Source organism: Mustela erminea, chromosome 15, assembly GCF_009829155.1.
Source record: "Mustela erminea isolate mMusErm1 chromosome 15, mMusErm1.Pri, whole genome shotgun sequence".
Lineage (NCBI taxonomy): Eukaryota > Metazoa > Chordata > Mammalia > Carnivora > Mustelidae > Mustela > Mustela erminea.
In genome coordinates, this window is record NC_045628.1 from 70212088 (window position 1) to 70238883 (window position 26796).

Genomic DNA, 26796 nt, shown 5'->3' on the forward strand with positions numbered 1-26796 from the left:
TTCCAAAAATAAAAATTAAAACCACAATGAAATAATATTTTATACCAAACTTGACAATATAATTTTAAGGATATTAATTTTGAGAAAGAAGAAGAACTGATTATAATGTCTTTTTTTAAAGTCCTTTTACTGAATTTCTAATTTTTAAAATTTTTTTAAGATTTTATTTTTAAGTAATATCTATGTCTAAGTTGAGGCTCAAACCTGGAACCCTGACATCAAGAGTCACATGCTCTACTGATGGAGCTAACCAGGTACCCCTCACTGAATTTCTTAATTTAAGCTAAGTTTTAACTATAAAGGAATGCTCACTTTAGAATTATACTGGTAAACTCACAGCAAATAGATGAAAAGTATATTCAAGGGGTAGCTCCTGTTACTGATCTTGTCATACACAGTAATATCACAAAGGCATTTCATAATACCTAATTCATGTAAAACATATTTCAACATAAAATCTTCTAAACAATTCTTAATACTCTAGATAGAAAATAATAGTTGTCCATAAAACCAAACATCCTAATGAGAAGCTTAATTTTCCCTAAAAAATTATTTCAGTAAAGAAATGCTGCCAATGACTGATCTATTTAATAACATACCACTCCTCAATCACTAGTCCTTCGACAAAGAATACTTACTTAGAAGCAAAGATAGGTTATAGGATTTCAAAGGCAGAGCAATCTGAGTTGAAAAAACTATCTCCAAAAGTCTTCTCAATATTATTTCTGAAGGGAAAAATAATTTTATTCCTCTAACTTGAGACCTCACCTCTATTATTTCTCAAATAGTTCATTTTCAGAGCAGCTCGGTGTTAGAGTTAACTGATAGAACAGATTTGAGAGAACTAATGTGGATGACAGATTATCCTTAGGAAAGAAAAAGGCCAATACTTGTATTCATGACCTTCCCCTTTAATTTTGAAAAGAAATCACATGATACAACCAGATTCTTATGAGACCATAATCAGAAACCCAGGATTCATTACCAGAATTAGTACAGTTGTGACTAAAGCAAAGGTCATTAAAAAAAAAAAAAAGACAAAAAAAAGACAAAAATGGCACAAAATGAGGAAAATTAAGTCCATCTAATTTGTATTGCTTATATTATGTAGTGATTAGAGAAAAGCTACCTTAAATAATCAGATATATGAAAAGCAGAGACAAATCACAAACTAATGTTTTGCTTATTACAAAAGAAAGATTGTTCACTTTATAACTGAACAATTAAGGAAATCCATGTAAAATAAAAATTTAGAAAATCCATGTAAAATAAAATGGACAAAACTTTTCTAAGAAACCTAGTTTGAATGTAAAAATAGCAAAGAAACAACTAGATAAAAGAATTAAGGGGAAATACTTGTAACTTTGAAATAAAGACAGAGGAAAAAAGATTTCTTTAGTTTCAAAATTCCTTATTTATATAGATTCCCTGCTCCCAATTTAATTCAATGTCTACACTTAAGTCTCACTGCAAAATATAAAAGTAAATATTTGTGAATGAGCCAACAATAATGAGTAGTACATGAAAAGAGAAAGTATAGAGAAAATATAGTTAGGGGTTGTCAGTTCAGCTATGAACATAACACAATAAAACCATCAACACATATCACTTACCTTTTCAAGTAAGTAGCCAATGACTAAAAAGCCTTTTCCACCCAGCATCTGTTCTTGCATGGCTACTGAACTTTTAAGTAGTTCAACCAGGAATGCCAAAAGAGTAGCACTGCATGTAAAGTACAAATAATTTCATTATGTAATCATCAAATGCTGATTATAAACACAGTGTTCCATTTCAGAATTTTATTATGCCAAAAGATAACAACCAAATTCAAATCTAATCTAATTTTGCTGACAAAGATTATTATATTTTATATTGTATAGGAATATATTTTCTCACAAGCATGAGAAAACTAGTCTCATCTCTTTAAAATTAAGAATCATAAATCAAAACATAAATGCATTTTTTTTATATTCCATAGTCAAACACTGAAGGTCATCCGCACATATGTACATTACCTGCTTCAAGTAAATCTAACATAAGAAACATGCGCACAAATACATCAATTCTCCACAATAAAGACTTTCATCATAATATTCTTTTAAAGAACATACTATCTTAGAGAATTTTAAATACATATGTGATATTGCTTTGGAAAAACACACCTGTTTTTAAAATAAACTTTTCATTTAGACCTATTTTTCAAAAAATCTTATTTTTTTTTTAGAAAATATCCAGAGAAAAATGCAACATGTTATTTAATATGTCCATATATGCCCTCAGGAAAGCTCACAGGAACAGAAAAACAAATGATCTGTATAATATTGAAATGAAAGTGGCAGTTAATTACACAATGTATACACAAACACACAAAAGCACACAAAGATAAGTGCCCAAAGATAAAGCCCTTAATGTGTCTGTTGAATGAAAGAAGAAAACAAAAGAAAAATAATGACTGCATTGAATTAAGCTTTGATAATATATTACTTTACAAAGTTATACTGAGAATTTTTCAACTGGCAGCATTAATACACGAGGCATTCCTAATTAAGAAAATATATATTCCTTCATTGTATATGGTTATTGTAGTTTATAGTAAGTGACAAGCCAAACTTCATCAGCAATTAAAATATCTATTTGCTGTGTTTTGTAATGTACCCTAAATTACCTATTTATATTCACAAGAAAGAGTAAAACCACAAATTTCTAAATATATTTTAAATTCACCAGTACTCATTACTGCAAGGAATTAAGAAAATCTGTTAAAGAGGAAACTTGAAAAAACTAAAGTCCAAAAGTGATTTTATTCTCTCAAGTTACTCTCTTCTGGTTTCAATAGAATTGACAACACATTTCTCCGATAATGTGGCTATTCTTGTTCAAATCAGAAATATTCTCATTGAAAGAATCAATAGCAAAATTATTGTTATTATAAAAACTAATAGTTTAATGGGTTACATGACATCAGTCAGAAAAAACTGGAGTATATCTGGAAATAAAGTACTTCATTACAGGAAATTAAAATTGAATTACATTGATTGGCTCTATTTCTTTAAACCACACAAAAAAAGTTAACTGGTATCACAAGTCAAAGATGTCCTTTTACCTTGTCCTAAAGTTAGACATTTACAAATAAACCACAACTACCAAAGAATCTCTGGGAATTTTTTAATGTTTCTGTAAGGAAGAACAGCTATTAGGCAATCTATTCATTTTTAATGAATTGTATCAATGATAAAAGCCACTTCACAAATAACTGCACAGGTACTACTGCACAAAATACTTCTACCTAAATGTTTGAGAAGAATAAATAAGCTACTGCACAGAGATTACACAATGTCCTAATCTTTTCATGGAATTCTTATCTACACTTAACTTAATGATGTAGGGGGAAAGATGACTAAAATTCCTAAAAACCAGCACTGCCAAAAAGAAATGCCTATGGTTCCTATGGTCCATTAAAAAAAAATGCAAAAAAATATTTTTTATAATAAATCACCCTCTATATAAAATTACCATGGATTTTCTTATTCTTTTCTATCAGAAGCACTACTCTTTCTCAAACATCTAAGGAATAAGCTCAGACTTCTCTTCACAGTGGAGTTCCATTACAAAATCGGAAATATTAATTTTATTCCCAAATCTTAACACATGACTATGCTAACCCATATAAAGTTAATTTCACTTCAGTTTTAGCTACAATTGAAAAGTCAAATGCATTCACTAGCAAAAGTATTTTACATTTATACCTAAAACTGAATGCAATAGCAATACCACATCTTTAAAAAAAAAAAAAAATCTTTAAAATAGGTATATTTGACATGGTGGATGTAATAGTAAATAGATGGCCATCTTCGAAGAGTTACATTTTCAAACATAATTTAACAAACTTACCAGTAACTAAAATGCATCGGATTGCTGCGGGGCTCACAATAAACTTGCAAAATTCTGTGTACTGCCATACAAAATTTCTCTCCATTCTTGCCTATTTCCAACTCCCCTAGATACAAAGGCAAATATAAAGGATACTTCAGCCCATTCCTATATCTCCTACATACCACTTCCTGTCTAGACACATCAGTTCATCTGCAGAGGATCTAAGTATATAGGATAACCCAAAACCAAGTATCTGTGTCAGCCAAGACTAGTATACACAACATAGAAGATTCTCTTGAAAAGTATAGCAATACCTAGAAACAGATTTTCATGGAATCTTTTACTTGACAAAAAAAAAAGCATAGTAACTTTTAGCTCATAAAATAAAATTGCTAAACTTTTCAATAGACAGTGCTATAACATATCACGTTCTATACGTAGCAATTCTACTTCAGGAATAGTTAAGGGTGTTTAATAATCCTGTCTCCCTTTAAGGAAAACGACACTAACAATCTATACTGTTATTTTTAAAATATAATTACCATCTTCCAGTTCTTAGAAAGCTCCCATTAAATTAGACAATAGTATTCATTTCAAGTAACATAAAGTGCTAGGCCTTAGGAAAAATGAAGAAAATAGTATAATAATACCTCTAACGACAGCATATTTATTATCTCTCTAGAGCTTTCTGGTCCATATTATTAAAGAATCCCACATAGTTTTCGCCCACAAATACCTGAGAATATTTAATAACTATGCATGAACATGACTAATTTCTGTTTCTAATGAAAAATATGTATTATATTTAGGTTCCATTAAAATTTATATATAGATTTGGATTTGATTTTAATGTAACTTTATCTGTTTCAGTTTGTCCATTATTTATTTTTTGAAAGTAACTAGTGTGGACAACTCATGTCATGTGATCCTAAAAGTTTTATTATCTTTGATATATTTCATTATTTAAAGATGTAATATATCCTAAGGAGAGACCTAATATATAACAGAAATTATTAAGATTGAATATGTAACCTAAGTTCAGTTCAAAGACAAGTTCTTAGAATATAGAAAACTGACTTTTCAATCTGCTTTGTACTGAAACAAGCCAAGTACCTCAGTTAGATGAACTGCTTAAATATACTGATATAATGTAAATAATGTATATAATGTAAAAAATTAAAGACTGCCCAAGATCCAACACCTCTTTCCCTTTTAAAAGGGTGTTTTTAATATCTTAAGAAACACTATGGACTAAGTAATTGCCATAACAAACTCAGAAGCAGATTAAGTTCCTTTGAGATTAAGGTCCCAGTAAGGGTAACTCTTGACTTTTTCTAAGGTTTCATCTTTCATGTAGCCTAATTTGTTATTAAGATACATTGAAATCTTGCAAAGGATGATTAAAATTATACAAAATATCTAATACCATTGTTTCTATGCTATGTTTTTGACTAGAAAACTTTTCTGAGATGAGAGTGATCACAGCAGGAACAAAACTGTAAAAGAAATCAACTCAAGTCCATACTCAAGATAATTTCTCACTCAACGCAATTAATTTCTAGTGACACACAGGGAAAAATAAGCCTCACAAAAGTTAGAAGAGTTAAATTCCTTCACAGTTCAAAATCAGAAAGCTCTAAACCAAAATTTCTAATTACAGGTACATCTAATGGTCACTTTTAGACAATGTATTCCTGAAGATGCGCTCTTGAAAGAACACTGCCTACCTGCCTATGAATGCAATGAACCTGATACGCAAACTGTCACATTCATCAGTTCGGACATCAAGTGGAGATACATGCTGAAATAAGTAAAATACATTTATCTGCAGAGTCAAATAAGGAAAACAGTGAAATGCAGCACAGTAAAATGTAAGGACAGATGGAACACACTGGTAGCACATGAAATCACTAAGCCTGCCTTTAGCCATGAAATATCTCAGTAATTTCTACCTTTTCTTACAGCCTGATAAGGAAACAGGCAGCCTTATAAATTGGAATTGCTAATACTGTCATGGCTCTTTAAGAGTATTCTTTAAAGGCCCTATTTTAATCAGGCTATTACACATTTTTACCTTCTTCTGGTAACAGATTATGACTTTATGTTTCATCTGCTATGTTATTTCTGACCAAATATAGCCAAAAAGTCTAAGTTTATAAACTTATAACTGAAATATCTCAAAATCTTTCTTATGTAGGAAACAAAATTTTAAAATTTTTACTTCTAAAGGAACTTATTCTAAACCTCTTATGACATAGTTGTATGTTATTATACAGTATCTACATAGTTTGAGAACAAAATAGCCTTTTGATCAGCTCCATTCATAACTCTAAAAAGCCAAAAGATACTTACTAAAAAGGCTCTATTGTAGCAGAAATAACTCTCAAAGCCTACTATTTTCAATTTAATTCCCACTGAAAAATGACCACTTATAATACTCTAAATGTGCTTGTCCCTTTATGAAAATTGAGTAAACATACTACAATAATGTGTAATCCATTGGATACATGAATACTTCAGAAATTTCATGATGTAACCTCCTAACACCCAAGTAGCTCAAAATTTCAAAAGTGAGACAGAGAGGTCATAATAACACATGTGTGACCTTAACTATGCATGCATCCTCCAATGCCATTCAAGATCAAAATATGCCACAGCAGGGAGGCCAAATGGCCAGTCCTTTATCCTGGTGCTAGCTCCATTTTCAGCCAAGCCCAGCCTATTTCACAGAAGCAGGGTTAAAAAGTACACCCTGGAGGTGCTAAAATTATCCAATAAGGAAAACAGTAACAGCTGACTGCACAAAAAGCTGAAATAATTATTTCGTATTCAGGCTTTATAGGAATTTTCTGTTGTTTTTAATTATCTTTTAAATAATCAGGCAAAAAAAGCCTGACTTTTTTTTTATTCTTTCTTTTCTTTTGTGTTTGTGTATACAATTCTAAAAATGACAGAATTGTAGATTTGTATAACTGCACCACAATTAAGATAGATCAGTTCCATCACACCAAGAAAAACCTTCATTTATCCTATCCCTTCTCAGCTTTATAATCACATCCTTCCAACTCCCATCATCTTGAATAACTACTCATCTCTTATCTATCACTACAGTTCTGACATTTGAACAATTCCTATAACTTGAATCATACAGTATGCAACCTTCTGAGTCTGTCTTTCTGACCTCAATATATTGCCTTTGAGACGCATCCCAAGTAGTTGTGTATGTCCAAGAGTTTGTTCCTCTAATTGCCGACTAGTATTTCATTTTACAAATGGATTACCACAGTTTGTGTACATCTGAGTTGTATCTAGTTAACAATTATGAATAGGACTATTATAAAAATTCATATAAAGGCTGCTGTGGGAACACAAGTTTTCACTCATTTCTCATAAATACAAACCTATGAGGAGAGAGGCTGAATAAAAGGTAACTGTATATGTTTAACTTTGTAATAAACTGCCAAACTACCAGAGTGGCTGTACCACTTGGCAATAGCACCAGTAATCTATTCCAGTTGCTTCTCATCCTTGCTAGCACTTGGCAATCTATTATCTATTTTGGCTATTCTAGTAAGTGTGTAGCTATATCTTAAACTAGTTTTAATATACATTACCCTATTGATTAATGATGCTGAACATCTTTTCATGTGCTATTTTGACATCCTTATATCCTCTTGGGTCAAGTGTCTGTTCAAGTTTAAGCCCATTTTTTAAATTGAATTTTATGTTTTCCCACTATTAAAGCTTAAGGGACTTCTTTACATATTTTTGATATAGTCTTTTGTCAAGTAAAAATTTTTCTACCATATTCCTCCAGTCTGTAACATGTCTTTTTGTTGCATCTTTGGAAAACTAAAAGATTTTAACTTTAATGAAGTCCAAGTCAAATTTATCAATTTTTGTCTTTTATGTACATCCTTCTATTATCATGTCTAAAATGATGTTGCCTAGTTTAGATCACAAAGATTCTGCCCTATATGTTTTCTTCTACATGTTTAATAGTTTTATATTTTAGATTTAGAGTTAATTTTGAGTTAATTTTTTTAAGGTGTGAGGTTAGGTCAGGAATCATTTTTTGGCATATAACTATCCTTCCTCCCTTAGACTGATTTTGCACCTTTGCTACAAATCAATTGTCCATATATGTGCAAGACTATTTCTAGACTCTATTCTGTTGTATAGATACATGTGTCTATCACCTTGCTGATATCATATACTATATTCTTTCTTAGAGCTTTATAGTACATCTTAAAGCCAGTAAGTATTATTCCCTCAACTTTATTCTTCTTCAAAGTCATTTCAGCTATTCTTGTTACTTTATCTTTTCATATAAATTTTAGAATCGCCTTGCGTATATCAACCAACAAAGCTAGCCAGGATCTTAATTGGTATTGTGTTGAATCTACAGGTCTCTTCAATGACATCTTTACTATTTTGTGTCTTCCTATACATGAGCACAATACATCTCATCATTTAATTAATACTTTCATTTCTTTCATCAGCGATTTATAGATTTCAGCACACAGATCCTTACATGTTTTGGACATTGATATTTTCAATACTTAACTTACTTCAATTTCTGAAGCTACTGTTAAAGGTATTTTTCACTTGGTATCCTACTATACATTGTTAATGCACAGAAATAAAATTTATTTTTGTATGAAAAACTTGTCTCTTGCAAATTTTCTGAATTTGCTTACTAGAATTTTGAGTGTATTAATCCTTAAGAATTTTTTACATAGACAATCATGTCATCTGTAAAAGGGACAGTTCGATTCTTTTCCTTTCCAGCCTGAATGACTTTTGATTCTTTATCTTGCTTTACTGTAATGGTTAGACCTCTAATTTGGATCAAAATCACAAAGGTACGGCTCAGAGCTGAATTCATACATAATGTTATTGAGCAACTTCCCCGGTTCTTCCCTTTCCATGATTTCCCCAATAATTTCTGGTTGTGGGGCCCTTCTTTTCATTTCTGCTGTCAAAACGCTAGTCCTTCAATTTCCTCACTGTGCTGCACACTTCCATAATGCTGTTCAAATTCAGGGCAAACCAGTAGTAAAAGAGAGATGAAACAAAGCAACATAGAGGTTTCTGGTTCTGAAAGTAAAAATCCTGGAATCCAAAAAAGTCCATGCATTCTATCAAGTAAAAAGCTAAACAAACTGATAAATATCAACAGCTCTTCTAGGATCCAATAAGAGAGGAGAAGAACAAGGCAAACCGATGCCCTAAAAATTTGGGAGACAAAGAGCAAACTATAGGGAGTCATGGATTATTGGAGCAGAGACACACAAGTGGAAATCACTGTGGCAAACAGTGCCCAGGTAGGGAAAACTGAACTATAATTGACAAACTGCCGGAATCTCAGTGGTTTCAGCCGCTCCATAGAGAGGACTCTACATTTGTAGTATGATTTATTTCCAGGAGATCAACCAGATTTTCTTAATAAGCAACAGAAAAATCCTCCCAGGCTTTCCAGGGGAAAGGAAAATGAATTTGAAATATACCAGAGCAATCTGTTAACAAGGCCTGCCCTCAGGAGAAACTAGTTAACCAATCCTAACCTGCTGAGGTATTTTAAGAGCCCAACTGACTGAGAGAAGGGAAATATCTAACTATAGCCAACTACAGTCATCTTTTCCCACCCAATGGGGCTGAAAAAAACCCTGAGAAACACTTGTGAAGTTTATAGTTCAGTGGCATAAACTGACTAAAAGCAAACAAACTAACAAACAAAAAAACAGTATTTAATCACAAGGCTAAGGATGCTTTCTCTCCCCAACACCTCACCACCACATTCCGACAGGCCTATTTACAGCAGTTCCTTTTACCAAGTCCATGGTGTCTGACTCTCAAGAAAAAATTATGCTAAGCCCTTATGGTAAGGGCTCTAATGGATAAAAGAGACATCATAAAAGAACAAATGGACAATGTAAAAGCAGAGAGATGGAATTCCTAAGAACAAAAAAGAAATGCTATCAGTAAAAAATACTGCGAAAGAAATGAGAAGTGTGTTTGATGGGAATATTAGTAGACTGAACATGGGTGAGGAAAAATCTGTAATCTCAAGTATATATCAACAGAGTCCTCAAAAACCCAAAACCAAAGAGAACAAAAACTAAAAAAAGAAAAAGAATACCAAGGGCTGTGGGACAACTACAAAATGTGTAACGTACACATAATGGGAATACCAGAAGGAGAAGAATACTAGAAAGGAACAGAAGAAATATTTTTTAAAAACAATGATTAAGAATTTCCCCCCAAATTTTTATCAGAAACCAAACCACATATTCAGAAAACTCAGAGAACACCAATCAAGATAAAAGTCAAAATAAACTATACCTAGGTATATCATTTTCAAATTAAAGAAAATCAAATATAACAAAAAATTCGTATAAGAAACCAAAGGGAAAAAACACAATACCAAGAATGGAAGTAAGATAAGAATTACATCTGGTTTTTCCTCAGAAACCATGCAAGAGAATGGAGTAAAAAATTTAAAGTGATGGAGTAGGGGAGGGGAGGAACCCAGCAACCTCAAGTTCTCTACTCTGAAAAATTATCTTTCAAAAGTGAAGGAAAAATAAAGACTTTCTCAGACAAAAACTGAGGGTATCTGTTGCTAGTAGACCTAGCATGCAAAAAAATGTTAGCAAAATTTCTTTAGCAAGAAGGAAAATAATAAAGTTCAGAAACTTGGATCTATATAAAGAAAACCAAGAGCACTAAAGAAGGAATAGTGAAGGTAAAATGAAAACTTCTATTTTTTTTTAAACTTTTTTAAAATTCTAAATGATCTAATATACAACAGTTTCTTCAAAATAGTAACAGCAACACTGTATTTCATCATGTATACTTATACATATGTATATATACCTATGTATGCTTCTATATGAAATTAATGATATATGAATGATACTAGGAATAAGGAGGAATGATTATTTTGTTGATATGAAGTACACACAATACCCATGCAGTTGTATATTGTTGATAGTAGAATTAGTTGCAGACTCTGTGGCAACAATTTAAAAAGGTTAATAAAGTAATTTTAACTGATGTGCTCCTAAGAAAGGAGTCAAAACAGAATTATATAAAATGCTTACTTAAAATCAAAAAGGCAGAAAAACAGTAGAAGATGAAAGCAGGAACAAAGAACAAGAGAACAAATATAAAACAGTAATAAACATGGCAGCTATTAATTCAAATACAAAAATAATCAACTTGAATGTCAATATCTAAATGCATCAATTAAAGGTCAAAAACTGTCAGGATAAAGTGAAAAACACAATCCATCTATATGTTGTCTAAAAGAGACCTAGTTTAAATATAAAGACACATACAGATTTAAAATATATATAGGAAAAAATATACCATGTTAACAACAATCAAAAAAAGTAGACGTACCTACATTAACTTCGTATAGGGGAGTCTTCAAAGCAAGAAAAGTAATCAGAGATTAAGAAGGGCATTATATAATGATAAAGGTGTCAATTCTTCAAAAGGCATTACATTTCTTAAAGTGTAAGTGCCTAACAACAGAGCATCAAACTAGTGAGGCAAATACCACTAAAACTACAAGAAGAAACACATGAATCTACTGTCACCCTTGGAGACTTCAACACCCCTCTCTCAGAAATTGACAAATACAGCAGGCAGAAAATCAGTTAGGACATCACTCAACTCAACAACACCAACAAATAACTGGAGATAACTGATATCTATACATGACTTCATCTGACAACAGCTGAATACACATTTCTCTGAAGCTCACATGGAACATTCGCTAAGTAAGATCATATTCAGGGCTGAAAATGGCATCTTACAAATTAAATTTTCTCTTTATTTATTAAAGAGAATAAAAAATCATATATGTCTATTCTCAGATCACAATAAAATTAATAATTAGAAATCAAAACCAGAAAGATAACTGGAAAATCCCATAACATGTGAAGATTAAAAGCACATTTCTAAATAACATGAGTCAAAGAAATCTTAAGATATAGTAAAAATATTTTGAAAGAAATGAAAACACAACTTAGTGTAATTTTTGGAACGGAGTGAAAGCAATGCTTACAAGGAAATTTACAGCACCGAATGTCGTGATACTGGATTTATAATATCAGTATACATATTTGGTCTTCATTCCTCTTTCTGGCACAAAGCTCCTAAAACCCTTGAAATTTCCTAAGTGATGAGTGTGAGAAAGGTGTCTTTTGTCATGTTAATGAGATGACTTTTGAAATTCAGCTAAGGACAAGACCTAGTTGCCAGTGAAGCCAACCATGTGATTAGAAGATTGGAACTTTCAGTTCCACTTGCCCCACCCAGTCTTTCAGGAAAGGAGAGAACCTGGAGATCAAGTTCAATCACCAAGAGCCAATGACTGAATCAATCATACCTATATAACAAAATCTCCATAAAATCCCAAAAGGACAGGGTTCAGAGAGCTGGTCTGTTAGCACATGGAGATGGTGGCAGAGTGGCATGTCTGGAGAGGACATGGAAGCTCTGTGCCCTTTCCCCATACATTGCCCTATGCATTTCCTCCATCTGGATGTTCATTGAACCATTCTTCTGTATCTTTCATCATATCTTTTTATCACAAACCAGAAAGCCAGTAATTAAAATATTTCCCTGAGCTCTGTGAGACACTCTAGCAAATTAATTCAACTGAAAGCGGTGGTGGTAGGAACCTCTGATTGATAGTTAGTCTGTTACATGTCCAGGTAACACCTGGCATCAGAAGACCAAGGAGGGGGGTCGATCAAATTTCCAGTCTATAGTCAGTTGGTCAAAAGCACAGGTGATAATCTGGGCTTGTGAGTGGTGTCCTAAAGTCATAGCAGCAATCTTCTATGACTGGGCCCTTAACATGTGGGATCTGACACTATCTCCAAGTAGACAGTATTAGAACTGAATTAGGGGCACCTGCGTGGCTCAGTCATTAAGTATGCCTTCCGCTCAGGTCACGATCCCAGGGTTCTAGGAACAAGCCCCACATTGGGCTCCCTGCTTGGCAGGAAGCCTGCTTCTCCCTCTCCCATTCTCCCTGCTTGTATTCCCTCTCTCTGTGTATCTCTCTCTGTCAAATAATAAATCAAATCTTTAAAAAAAAAAAAAAAGAATTGAATTAAATTGTAGGACAACCAGCTAATGTTATAGAGAATTGTTTGGTGATGGCAGTGGTATAGGGAACCACCTCTCCACACACACAAGAATCCTGAGTTCAGACCTCTATTATGCACCCCAAAAAAGAAGAAAGATCTAAAATAACTATCTACATTTCCACCTTTCAAAACTAGAAAAAGAAGAGTAAACTAAATCCAAAGTAAGCATAAGAGAAGAAATAGTAAGAATTAAGGTATAAATGAAAGCAACTGGAAAGAGCAAATCAATAGAGAAAATCAATGAAACAAAAAGCTGATTCACTGAAAAGATCAATAAAATTGATTAAGCGTCAAGCCAGCCTAAGAAAAAAAAGAGAGAGGACACAAAATACTAATATCAGAAATGAAAGAAGAGATGTAACTACAGATCCTGTGGAAATTAAAAGGACAAAAAGGAATACTAGGAACAATTCTATGCCCACAGATTTGATAACCTAATGAAAAGGACCAGTAACCTGAAGACACAACCTGTCAAAGCTCACACAAAAAGAAAGACATTCTGAACAGATCTAGATCTATTAAAGAAACTGACTCAATAATTAACAATGTTCCAAAACAGAAAGCACCAGGCCCAGATGGGTTCACTAGTGAATTCTATCAAACAATTTAAATGGAAAGAAATTATACCAATTCTCTACAATATCTTTCAGAGGGTCGAAGCAGAGTAATTACTTCCTAACTCATTCTTTGAGCCCAACATCACTCTAATACCAAAACCAGACAAAAAGATTTTAAGAAAACTATGGACCAGTACCTCCCACAAACTTAAATACAAAATACCTCAACATAATATAATAAATTGTATCCAAAAAAGCATAAAAAGAATTATACAACACAACCACGTGGGATTTATCCACAGTATGCAAGGCTAGTTAAAGATTCAAAAATCAATTAATATAATCTATCACATCAACAGCTGAAAAACAAAAATGATGTGCTCATATCAATAAATGCAGAAAAAGCATTTGACACAATTCAACAACCATTCATGATAAAAAAAAAAAAATGCTTAGTAACCCTATAGCTAGGGGCAGCTGGGTGCCTTAGTCAGTTAAGCACCTGCCTTCGGCTCAATTCATAATCCCAGGATCCTGGGATTGAGCCCTGCGATGAGCCCTGTGATGGGCTCGCCACTCAGCCTTAGTCAGTTAAGCACCTGCCTTCGGCTCAATTCATAATCCCAGGATCCTGGGATTGAGCCCTGTGATGAGCCCTGTGATGGGCTCGCCACTCAGCAGGGGTCCTGCTTCTCCCTCTCCCTCCACGTTCTCCTCCCCATCCCACATGCTCCCATGCTCAAGCTCGCTCTCTCTCTCCTACTCTCTCTCTAATAAATAAAATCCTAAAAACAAAAACCTACAGCTAACATCATACTTAATGATGAAAGCCACAAAGATTTCCCTCTAAGATCAGACATAAGGCAATGATGTCTCCTCTCATCACTCCTTCTCCACATCATACCAGGAGTCCTTGCTATTGTGATAAAAAAAGAAAACATATACAAATTGGCAAGGAAGACATGACACTGTCTTTGTTTTTTAGGTGGTATGATTATCTGTATAGAAAAATCCAAAAGAATATACAAAAGTCCTCTTGGAACTAATAAGAAATTACAGCAAGCTTGCAGGATATAGATTAATTTAAAAAGTCAATTATTTTCCTATAAACAAGTGAAATTTGAAATTAAACCTTTAGTATTATTTACTTTAGCAAACCCCCCAAAAATACTTAAGTGTAAATCTAACAAAATATATACAAGATCTAAGTGATAAAAATTATAAAACTCCAGAATGATATAAAAAATGAACTAAATAAATGGACAGTCCAGTAGATGAATAGGAGGAATAAATACTGTTAAGATGTCAGTCATTCCAAATTGATCTACAGGTTCAGTGCAATACTAGCCAAAACCCAGTAAGTTATTTTATGGATAGTCATAATGTATTCCAAAGTTTATATGAAGAGTCAAAAAATAGCCAACAAAGTACTAAAGAACAAAGTTGGAGGACTGACACTACCAACCTCAAGACTTACTATAAAGCTATGGTCATCAAAATAGTGTGGTATTGGTGGAAGAACAAAAAATAGATCAATGGATAGAACAGAAGAGAGAGCCCAGAAATAGACACCAATAAATAGTCGGCTGATCTCTGACAAATGGAACAAAGTGTCTTCAATAATGCTGCTGGAAAAACTGATCAACCACATGAAAAAGTAAAGTAAAAAGGTAAATCCAGAAAAAAGTAAATCCAGAAAACAGACCTTACATGCTTCACAAAAATTTACTTGAAATGGATCACAACCCTAAATATGAAATGCAAAACTAAGTAACTCCTAGAAGATAACATAAGAAAAAAAACATACAAGACCTTGAGTATGGGGATGACTTTTTAGATACAACACCAAAGACACAATCCATGAAGAAATAACTGGTAAGTTGGACTTCATTAAGTTTAAAATCTTCTCCAGGAAAGACACTATAAAGAGAATTAAAAGACAAACCACAGATTGGGAGAAAATATTTGCCAAAGACATATCTGATGAAGGATTATTATTCAAAATATAAAAAGAACTCTTAAAACTGAACCGTAAGAAACAAATAAGATGACTAAAAAATGAACCTCAAGCCTGAACAGACACCTCACTGAAGTAGATATACAGATGACAAATAAAGATATAAAAAGATACGTCACGTCATCATCAAAAAGATGATGCATATAAAAAAGATGCATCACATCCCGTCATCAGGGAAATGCAAATTAAAACATTGAGATACCACTACACAGCTTCTACAATGGCCAGATTCCAGAACACTGACAACACCAAATGCTAATGAGGTTAAAGAGCCACAGGAACTCACATTCACTGCTGGTGGAATGCAGAAAATGGTATGGCTACTCTGGAAGACAGCTGAGAGGTTTCTTACAAAACTAAACATACATTTATCATATGAACCAGTAATCACGCTCCGCGATATCTACCCAAAGGAGTTGAAAATTTAAATCCACCGAAAAACCTGTAAAGTGTTTGCAGCTTTAGTCATAATTGCCCAAACTTGGAAACAACCAACATGTCCTTCAATAGGTGAATAAATAAATAAACTGCTACATACAAAGGAATGTATATATTCAGTGCTAAGAAGACATGAACACTGAATCATGAAAAGCCATGGAGGGATCCTAACTGCATATTACTATGTGAAAGAAGACAATCTGAAAAGGTTACTTATTATATTATTTCAACTATGGCACTGTGGAAAATACAAAACAAGAGACAATAAAAAGACCAATGGTTTCCAGGTAGAGAGTATGAGCAGCAAAAGGATGAATAAGTGGAGCACAAAGAATTTTTAGGGAAGTAAAAATACTTTTTATGTTATTATATGATAGATACATGTCATTATACTTTTGTCCAAACCCACAGAACGTAAAACACCAAGAGTGAATTCTGAGATGCTACAGACTTCGAATGATTATACTGTAATAATTTAGTTTCATTCTTGGTTTAAAAAAAAAAAAAAGTCATTCTGGTGAGTGACATTGACTAAGGGAGAGGGTATCTATTTGTGGGGAAAGGGAGTGTAGGGAAATCGCAGTACTATCTTGATTTTATTGTAAGCCTAAAACTGCTCTAAAACAATGAAGTCTCTAAAAAAGTTAACACAAATTTTGGGGCGCCTGGATAGCTCCGTCATTAAGTGTCTGCCTTCAGTTCAGGTCATGATCCTAGGGTCCCGGGATGAGCCCCGGGTTGGGTTCCCTGTTCCAGGGGAAGCATGCTTCTCCCTCTCCCACTCCCCCTGTGTTCCCTCTCCGTCTGTCTCTCTGTCAAATAAATTTTAAAATCTTAAAAAATTTTAAAACAAATTCTAAAATTTAAAAATAAAAAGAATATCAAAAGCAAAAGAAACTATGCAGAGAAGAAAGTTTTGGGTTTTTATTTAAGGCATGTGGATTTTGAGATACTTTCTACATGGTTTGGGTATAGGGACCTAAATAGAAGATAACTAGAAAAGAAGTTTGGGAGTTGTCAGCATAGGTATAAGACTGTGGACCTAGAAACAAAATAAAGTAAAAACAAATATAATTACAATACTAAACTGACTAGAATCTCCTGATGATGACTTATTAATTCTTTTCTTAAAGATTCAACTCAGTGCACGTATTGGTCATCACACCAGGGAAGAGTAAGGAAAAAGAACCTCAACAATGGGGACACTCTTGGTATTATACCCACTTTTCATCAGAAAATCTGGGCTTCTGAAAGTGAAGAGATCAGCATGTGACAATAGTTCTTGTAAAAGCAAATAATATTTATTTTAGCTTTAGACTCTGATTATCACAAAACCAAAATGAATGAAGAATTTTTCTTATTTCTAAAAGGAATACAAAGAGAGAAAAGTTAGAAGAAATGAATGCTATTTAATGCGAAAAATAACAAGATTGTGTAAGACTGATTGAAATATCAAAGGAGAAATTACATGGATATACAAACTAGAGGAAAATTAAGGCAACTAATTCAGTAAAGATGTGCTTATAGTTGCCAAAATTTATGCAACAAATAATTTGCAGTTACCCTTTTGACAAAGCAATTATTTTTTTGGGGTGGGGGTAGCAAAGATAAAGCAAAAGCCTTGACCTCTACAGAGCAAAAAAAGGTACTAAAATGAAATAACACTCACTAACACAGCATTAAAAACGCATTTCACTGGTGATTCACAGACCTGTACCCCTGGGGATAGAGTATTATGCCTCCATCAGAAAGGATGAATACCCAACTTGTGTAGCAACATGGACGGGACTGGAAGAGATTATGCTGAGTGAAATAAGTCAAGCAGAGAGAGTCAACTATCATATGGTTTCACTTATTTGTGGAGCATAACAAATAGCATGGAGGACATGGGGACTTAGAGTGGAGAAGGGAGTTGGGGGAAATTGGAAGGGGAGGTGAACCATGAGAGACTATGGACTCTGAAAAACAATCTGAGGGTTTTGAAGGGACGGGTGGTGGGAGGTTGGGGTACCAGGTGGTGGGTATTATAGAGGGCACGGATTGCATGGAGCACGGGGTGTGATGCAAAAATAATGAATACTGTTATGCTGGAAATAGAAATAAATAAATAAATAAATAAATAAATTTAAAAAAAAAATCCAAAAAAAAAAAAAAAAAAAAACGCATTTCACTAAATTTAAAGGGAACTTTTTAAGAAAGAATCATTGTGAAGGCAATCACTCCTTATTAAAAAAAAAAAACACACACACTTTAAAATGGACAATAAAGCACCAGCTTATTTGAAAAGTCAATAAATCATAAGTCATAAATCTAGAATAAAACAAAACATCCATTCTTGTTGACAGCTGACAAATTTATTAAATTTCTAGATATACTAGGAGTTTTATAGAGACTCCATAGAGTATAAAGGACTTGCCTGACAAGAAGAAGTTATCTGAACATTTAATTAGTTTCCTTATGTTTCAGGCAGAATTCTGTATTTTATTTTTTACTTCTTAAAAATTAATTTTCACAGTAAATTCAATATAAATTCCACTTTACTGGATTTAATCTTACCAAATAAATTATTTCTTTGCTTTTTTCCTCCTCTATTAGTAGTAATAATGTACATCAATTATACTTCTTGTATCTGTTTTACTTAAAGAATTTTTCATCAATAATTCAGTAAACTAAAAAAAGGCAAACTAGCAAATATAAGAAGTGACATACATTCTTTCTGAAAAAATATAAAGGGAATATAATTTGATAGGTGTATATTTGAAAATACTTAAATGCTTTTGGAAACAAAAATATTATATTCTACATATATTAACAATTTTTATAAGAGAGACAGTCATTACCAACAGGTACTGATTCACTTCTTTTGCCTACTGAAATCAATCACATTTCATTTTTTTGTCAGTTGCATTAAAACTATACAATAAAATTTTGACACTGTATGTGTAATAGGTAATTTTCCCTGAACTAACAATCAGAAAACATGGTTGAACAAAGGATTTTTAGATAACTTCAAAGTGTAAGGGAAAATCTGGTTTAGGTACTCACTGAAATACTGAAATTTCCAGGCAATTCTGTTGGTTTACACATGGCAGCAGTGCTAACCAGGACTTTACAATGACTCACAATAAAATTTTTAATTAAAGGAATGGCTTAATTATTCAGAGGGTTACAAAATTCAAGATAATCATTGAAATAACTGATGAGCAAAATACATTTTAAGAAAAAGAAATGTTTGGGGAGCCTGAGTGGCTCAATCAGTTAAGCATCTAACTCTTCATTTTGGCTCAGATCATGATTTCAGGGTTGTAAGATCCAAACCAGTGTCAGGCTCCACTCTGGGCTGGAGCCCGCTTGGGATTCTCTCTCTCTCCCTCACCTTCTGCCCCTTCCCACCCCATTCCTTTCCCTCACTCAGGAAAAAAAAAGGAAAAGCATCTTCAGTTAAGTTCACTAAACAAATTAATGCATCATTAACATCACATTACAAGAAGATTCTTAATGACAGATCACTGACATAAATTCCTTATGGATTCTCTAATTTTTTGTATCTCACGTTTCAACAAACAGTCTACCAAACAACTTGTGTCATAACTAAAAACAAAAAGAACAGTTTTCTGAGAAAAATATTTATATATTTAAAAGAATTCATTTAAACTATCACTCAAAATTGAATTTTAGTTTGTAAAATTTTTCAGAGTTAAAACAGCATCAGAAATAAATTTTAGTAATACAAAATTATATCACACCTATAGACTAGTATTTACTGAGGAAAGAGAGAAAATACATTCAATGTCTATTATGTACCAGACACTGTGATGGATATTTCACATATACTATCTTAGATTAATTCATTTTGCAGTCAGATAAAATTGGCATTTCTAAAAAACCATTCCACAGCTGGCAAAAGTGATTCTCAGAGTTGCCCACAATGGTTTAGAGTGAGGGCTCTGGAGTCAGGCTTTCAGGATTAGGATTCTGGTTCTAATCTTCCACTTAAGTCTTGTGCCTTAAGGAAGTAACTCAGTTTTTCTCTCCCTCATCAGTAGATAGTATTAGATGAGATACTGTAGTTACAGAGACTGGCACATAGTAAGTACTCAGTAAATGCCATGTACTACTACTACCTACTACTACTACACACCCTTGAACTGAACAATCCCCATCACCCAAGATCAGATAGTACAGTACAGTGATTTGAGTCTTAATCTGTCTGACATAAAGGAAGTCTTGCTCATTGCATCACACTGTCTCTAAAGAGAATTTTTTGATTAGTGCATTTTTAGCTATTTGATATACGAAAGTCCATTTATACCTTGCACCAGAAAACGTATTTTTTTTCAAAGCAGATTCTTCCCATATTACACAATAAGGAAGATTTATTTCGTATCACATAAAGAATTAAATAACATATGTTCTGAAAAAAAGGAGGGTGGACCAAATGAAAAAGATCTGTCATTACAATGTATCTGATCATCCAAATCAAAGGAAAATGAAATTTCTAATTTACTAAGTCATTCTGAGATACAAAATACCAAAAAAAAAAGATTATTTCACGATTAGAGTTGTACTTCTTGAAATAATTTATTAATTATTTGTTTATTCTTTTAGTCATTAACTATTTATTAAGTGTCTAATGAAAGGCAATTTGTTTAGTTATTGCTGTCAATAGTCACTAGACTGAGACTGATGAGTCCAATATAAAATAGTTCCTGAGGAAAGACAAAACATCCAAACAGCTTTGATCACTTGGCAGAATTACTCAAGGTGATCTTAGAGCTTAAGAATCATTATGAATAGAAGAAATCACAATGGTAACTACATATTGGCCTAATTTACTTGTCAAAAATAGGTAACATCAAAAATACTGTTTGTGATGCCACAGGCTATTTAACTCAGTTCAGTAATATTTATCTACTCATTTTGTTGGTGAATATTTTTGTGCCATGATAAAAGCTAAAACTAAATGTTAAAAGAAAAGGTGACAAAATGTGTTATTCCTGGAAATTTAAGTACTAAAGGGGATGCTATGTAAAACCCAAAACCAAGCTAAAGAAAAATCTTTAAACCCTTCTAGGCTTTTATTATCTTGGTATTGACTTCAGAACCAATATACACATTTACACATCCTCTATATTAAGCCACCATATCTAAAAAATGGATAGTTCAAAAACCAGTTTTCATCACTACAACTAAAATTCAAAATATGTCCTAATTAATTACTTAAGTCTCTATTGTAAATACGAACATTGATAAAAAGAAGTTCAAATATAAAGTAATACAGCCCATATTATAACAACCAATTTCCAAGATTAATGATATATAATTTTTTAAATATAAAGCCATGGTATTAGAGAGGCTCTTATAGATCACCTAGCCCATTGTCATGCTAACAAAACCCAACATGTACTGAGTGCTTACTATAATGATCTGCATATTTTATAACATTTAAACTAAATAATCCAATGTGCTATTTTTATTGCAATTTTGTAACAGTGGAAACAGAAGCACAAAATTGTTAACATATTCAAAGGTGCACTAATAATACAGTAAACTCGGAATTTGAACCCAAGACTATCTGACTTGAAAGTCCACACATATAACAACCATAATACATACCCTTCAATGATAAAAAAAAAGCCACAAAATTATACACAGAGCTTATTTATAAAGACTCCAGAAAAAAAATTATTCCTTCAGTAAATTATTTTAATACTAAGCTCCCTAGGTAGAGTAAAACTCATCAAGATTTCTAAGAAAAGTAGAATAGTGCCACCAGAGAAACAATAAAGTTTCATAAAAAAGGCCTACTGAGTGGGGGGGAAACATGGTAACTAAATGCTTCACCTTAAAACACAGAAGACAGAGAAGTAACTGATTATATAGCTTAGTTCAATTTCTCCAAAAAGTAATGAAATATTAGTTATTGCTGGCGTAAGTTTTTATGCAAACAGATTTTCAAAAAAAGAATATATCTAATTTTCTCTGGAAATTTAAAAACTTCAAATAGGTTCTCATTCATCTAGAACAATAATAAATAAAAATAAGATGATATATCCTATTTCAAGATTTCATTCATCTATATGAATTTATGATACAGCCAGAAAACAAGAAACTCTATCAACTCTGGCCTTGCAACTAAGAACCCGGGTTCTTCAAGTAGAGACAGAAGTCCCATTTAATAACTTGGTTTTAACATTTTAAAAACCAAAAGACTGCACCACTCATGTACACACTTATCTGTAACGGCCCCCTTCAAAACTTGAAATAACAAAAGACCTTATTACTGATAGACACAATTTTCCGCAAAAGAGCCAACCTCAGACATCAAGGGCTTTGACATAATTAATGCAAAAGTATTAGATAAGAATTCAAAATAGCACATAACTGAATGCAGGGTAGCTTGGAATTGGGTATCTGTTATTACAAAGAGCACAGTGATACTTTTCTTATTATATGTTTTCTGTTGGATTTAAACTAAGAACATGTATATCACTGCAAAAGTTGGAAGTTCTTTATTACAGAGAAAAATTAAGATGAATGATATAAAAAACTAAAAACAAATGAAAATGAAAATCATAATACTGTCCCCTTATATTGTCTTCTACCTCCATGATGAAATAAATACAGTTTAAATATCAAAATATAAACATTTAAATGAGTTTTGAAGACAGGCAATGAAAAATATCCATGTGCCCTGGATGAATGGACCAGATAAACTGTTAAAATATGATTTTAGCCCTAAGATTTTATAATAGATATTCATGTAGATATAAATTATTGTGATAGTTTTAGTTATAACATTTTCAAACTATATAATCTTTCTAATTTTTCTTCACAAACAACAAATTCCATGTCAGGTTAAAATGATTATAGACAATATTAATTCATAAGGAATATTTAAATTACACATGGGAGTTTGCTACAGACTACTTCATCCCCAACTTCTTTTCATAGAACTTACTAAGTTTTTAATTACTGATCACAATGTATATTGATGATTCACTTAGATGATAAAGAGCAAAACATTTGAATTTAGACCCCGGACTGAAATTTAAAGTTTTATTTTTCCACCAGGTTGAAATCCACCCCCATCCCAGTGAAATTATTTAAGATCTTATAGCAAAATAGTATCACAGCAGGGCTTGATCTCAGGGTTCCTTTTTTACCTCAAAGCTTTTTACTTCAAGACTCCAACCTTTACACTGATATAAAAGAAAGAATGACCCATCAACAGGAGCTGAATGTTGTAAATGTACAGGTCCCATTTATATTCATGTTTATACTGCACATAAAGGTGGTCTCAATACAGGGACAGTATTATTAGAAATTAAAATAGAATTTTGTTAATAGCTTATTTAGATAATAAGTAAGAAAAAATCATGTTACATTCCAATGGACTTTTAATTTATTTTCCCATCTTTGCTTTATTCCCTAGGTTTTCCAACAATTCAAAATTGGATAACCCATGAAGAACTTCAGTATATATGTGCATATTAGGGAAGCATTCCTATATTGTTTCTGGAGTAAAAATGAATGTTTACCTATATATTTTTTTCTTGAAATTCTCCAAACATACCAATGTATGGAGTAAAAATAGTTAAAAATTCACATTTAACTTCTTATAGAAATGATTGTTATAAAATTAAATCAGCATTTGATGCATTAGGTATGTTTTTATAAAAAGCAGAGAAGCTACAGAATTGCACATGAAATAAGCCTAATTAGAAAATAACTGAATTTTTATATAAACACAGATATACTACTGGGTAGATTTAGATTCTCATATATGAATCATATATAAAAGAAAGCTAATGTCAATTAATATTATCCTAATATTATGATAACATAAGTACAAAATAATACTAATATATAATTTATAAATTATGTGACTGTTATCAAATACATTTTTTCGGAATGAACTTTACCCTAGTAATTTTATATAAGTTAAGAGGATTTCATGGATGATCCAAACCATAAAGCATTTCTAAAGGTTAAAGCTGGGACTAGTATTTCTCCTCAATTTGTATTAAAATCATGCTACATCTGGTAAGAAGTTTTGATTTATTATCAAGGAAGTCATTCCTTTATGATTTTAAGTGTCAAGTTTTAATATTATGTAAATATATATCTGCCTTAGTCCTAAAGATACTTTTATTAGCACTTCAGGGATAAAAACCAAATATTGTAACACATTTACACAGCATTGACTATGCCACGCATAATCTAAGCAGGTAAAAATTACAAGAAATTACACATTTAAAGAAAACTTACCAGACAGTTGTTTCCACTTGACTGTCATTGAGCTGCCGATTGTCCAGTTGGGCAAAAAGTGGAAAAAGTACTTGAATCCCTCCAATTGAATGAATTGCACTATGAATTGAATGTGTTACTATAGCTTTCACATCCTATGTTCAAAAACAAAAATGTGTATTAACTTCTGAAGCATAAAGTTATCACTATTTCCTTGTTCTAAGTAACTCTGTGAAAAAATTTAAAAACATAGACATTTTAAATCCCTCAATTACAAAATTTTTGATACACATATAAAATAAAAACTTGAAATCTTTGTCAACCACTTTCAATTTGAATTTGAAGTTGAGATTTTTATATGGAAAATGTGAAGCTATAAATCAAAAATCAATTTAGAATAAGAAATATTATTAGTAGATTTAAAGATTTTCAAGTAATTTTTATTTGGGGTGTTATACTAGTACATTTTTAAAGCAAAGTATATATTTGTGTCTAGCAATTTTCTGTTGAGCTAATCAACCAATTTTATTTCAAAGGTTATGGAACAGACAAGGTAACCGAGATGACAGATTCCCTACTAAGAAGACTGACTAGTCCAGGGTAAAGTATATTGCCAAAAAATAAAATAAAATAAAGTAAGAAAATAAGGGAGAAAGAAAAAATGTCATTCAAAGAACTAGAAAACAAAAAAAAAAAAAGAAAAGCAACTATAGATCTACAGATTAGCAAGATTTAATATGTAAAATACATACTGTTAATGCTTAATGAGAATATTACACTAAGCCACTATTCACCTACCTGGAGCATTAGAGCATGTGGGGAATGAACAAAAATTGATGCATTTTCCTTTGGTGATGATTCCAGGCATAGCTGAGCGTCAGTGGCCTTAGCATTATATGTAAACGCAATACTACTCGCAAGTTTCCCATCATACAGAACCTGTTTATGATGTTCTGCCAAATGAATGTCACTCTCAGATTTAAATTTGAAGGTGCTCTGAAAAAATAAAACTAAACTAAATACTCTTTTTAAATGTAACACAATAAAACTCTAAAGTTTTAAAGCAGAGAAACATTTAAGATAATAGACAATTTGTTTGACCCTTCCAAGCGTCAGGCATTAGTCAGTGGTATTATTTTGTTATTCTTACTTCAATTCAAGGAGTTAAATTTTACTCATCATGTTATTAAACACAACTCATCTGCATATTTTGGTTTATATTTTTAAAATAATTTTATTAGAAAAAATATAAAGCCAGATGCTATTAAATCTGTAGTAAAAGGATTTTGATTTAATACTATTTAATATTTAAATAATAAATATTATTACTAAATATTTAAATAATATTTATTTAAACATAAATTTAATTTTCCTGCTTAACACATTCAAAAGTATTTACATGAATAAACAGCACCTGGTATAGAAATCACTTATATAGAAAAACAATTTAAGACTATGGAAAAAGTTTATAAGCAAAAATATTTATACCTCTACTATAAAAATTATATCAACATATTGAGTAACAACACTATCCACAAAAGTATCAGATAGTCATGTGAAACCCAGAAGAAAACTTCATTAAAATACGTCACTGCTTTATAAAGAAATAACAAAGATGTACTAGTTGTAATCAGAAAGGTACTGTTAGGGCGCCTGGGTGGCTCAGTCAGTTAAGCTTCTGGCTTCAGCTCAGGTCCTGATCCCCAAGTCCTGGGATAGAGTACCACACTGGGCTCCCAGCTCAATGGGGAGTCTGTTTCTCCCTCTGCCCCTCACCCTACTCTTGTGCTCTCTATCAAATAAAGAAAATCTTTAAAAAAAGAAACATACTATTGTTAGAAATGGTCAGAATTTCTCTGCAGATATAAACCTGACAAACACAAATAATATTTAACCTTTGCAAAAATCACATGATGTTATTATGATTATTTTCAACTTACAACTATGAAAACTGAATGTTAGATTAAGATCTGGAAGGGATAGTGCCACGACACAATGTCAAGTCTTCTCTCTCATAGTATTAATGGATTAATGCTGAAGTGATCTGGATTATAATCCAGACTCTATCACTGATTATCTCTGCACCTTTATTTAATAAGTGTCAAAGAAATCATATAACCAATGTGCCCCCATTTCATTACTCTAATGTTACAGTAAGTGTAAACTGAATGTTCCAAACTCGGACTCTTACAGGAGGCAAACAAATACGTGTATAAATGAAGCAGATTACATGGAGATTTCTTCAGTCTAGACAATGTATATCCTGTCTAAAAGTGCTCCTCAATGCTCAGCTCAAATCCATTTTTGTACCATGTTGTCAGTTCTTCAGTATTTTTCAAAAGAAACATGAACTCTGGACATCTTTATAAAATATCACCTAATTTGTAATTTAATGCAAATGTTCAAAAACACTGTGCAGACCAAACATGTCAGGCCAAATTTAGCCCATTTTCTACTTTTAAACTAGTATCAGAGAGCCTCCCTTCCTTGA

At 32.2% G+C, this 26796-nt stretch overlaps 1 protein-coding gene across 9 annotated transcripts in view; it reads right to left on the reverse strand.

Annotated features, from left to right (window-relative positions):
• Positions 1-26796, reverse strand: part of NBEA (neurobeachin) — a 678194-nt gene that overhangs the window by 521874 nt on the left and 129524 nt on the right. For all 9 annotated transcript variants that reach the window (XM_032314437.1, XM_032314438.1, XM_032314436.1 and 6 more), the window contains exons 9-11: positions 25104-25301; positions 24327-24460; positions 1614-1722 (exon numbers count right to left, since the gene is read on the reverse strand). In XM_032314437.1, the coding sequence (XP_032170328.1) occupies positions 1614-1722; positions 24327-24460; positions 25104-25301 (441 nt within the window). The remainder of the gene's footprint in view (positions 1-1613; positions 1723-24326; positions 24461-25103; positions 25302-26796) is intronic.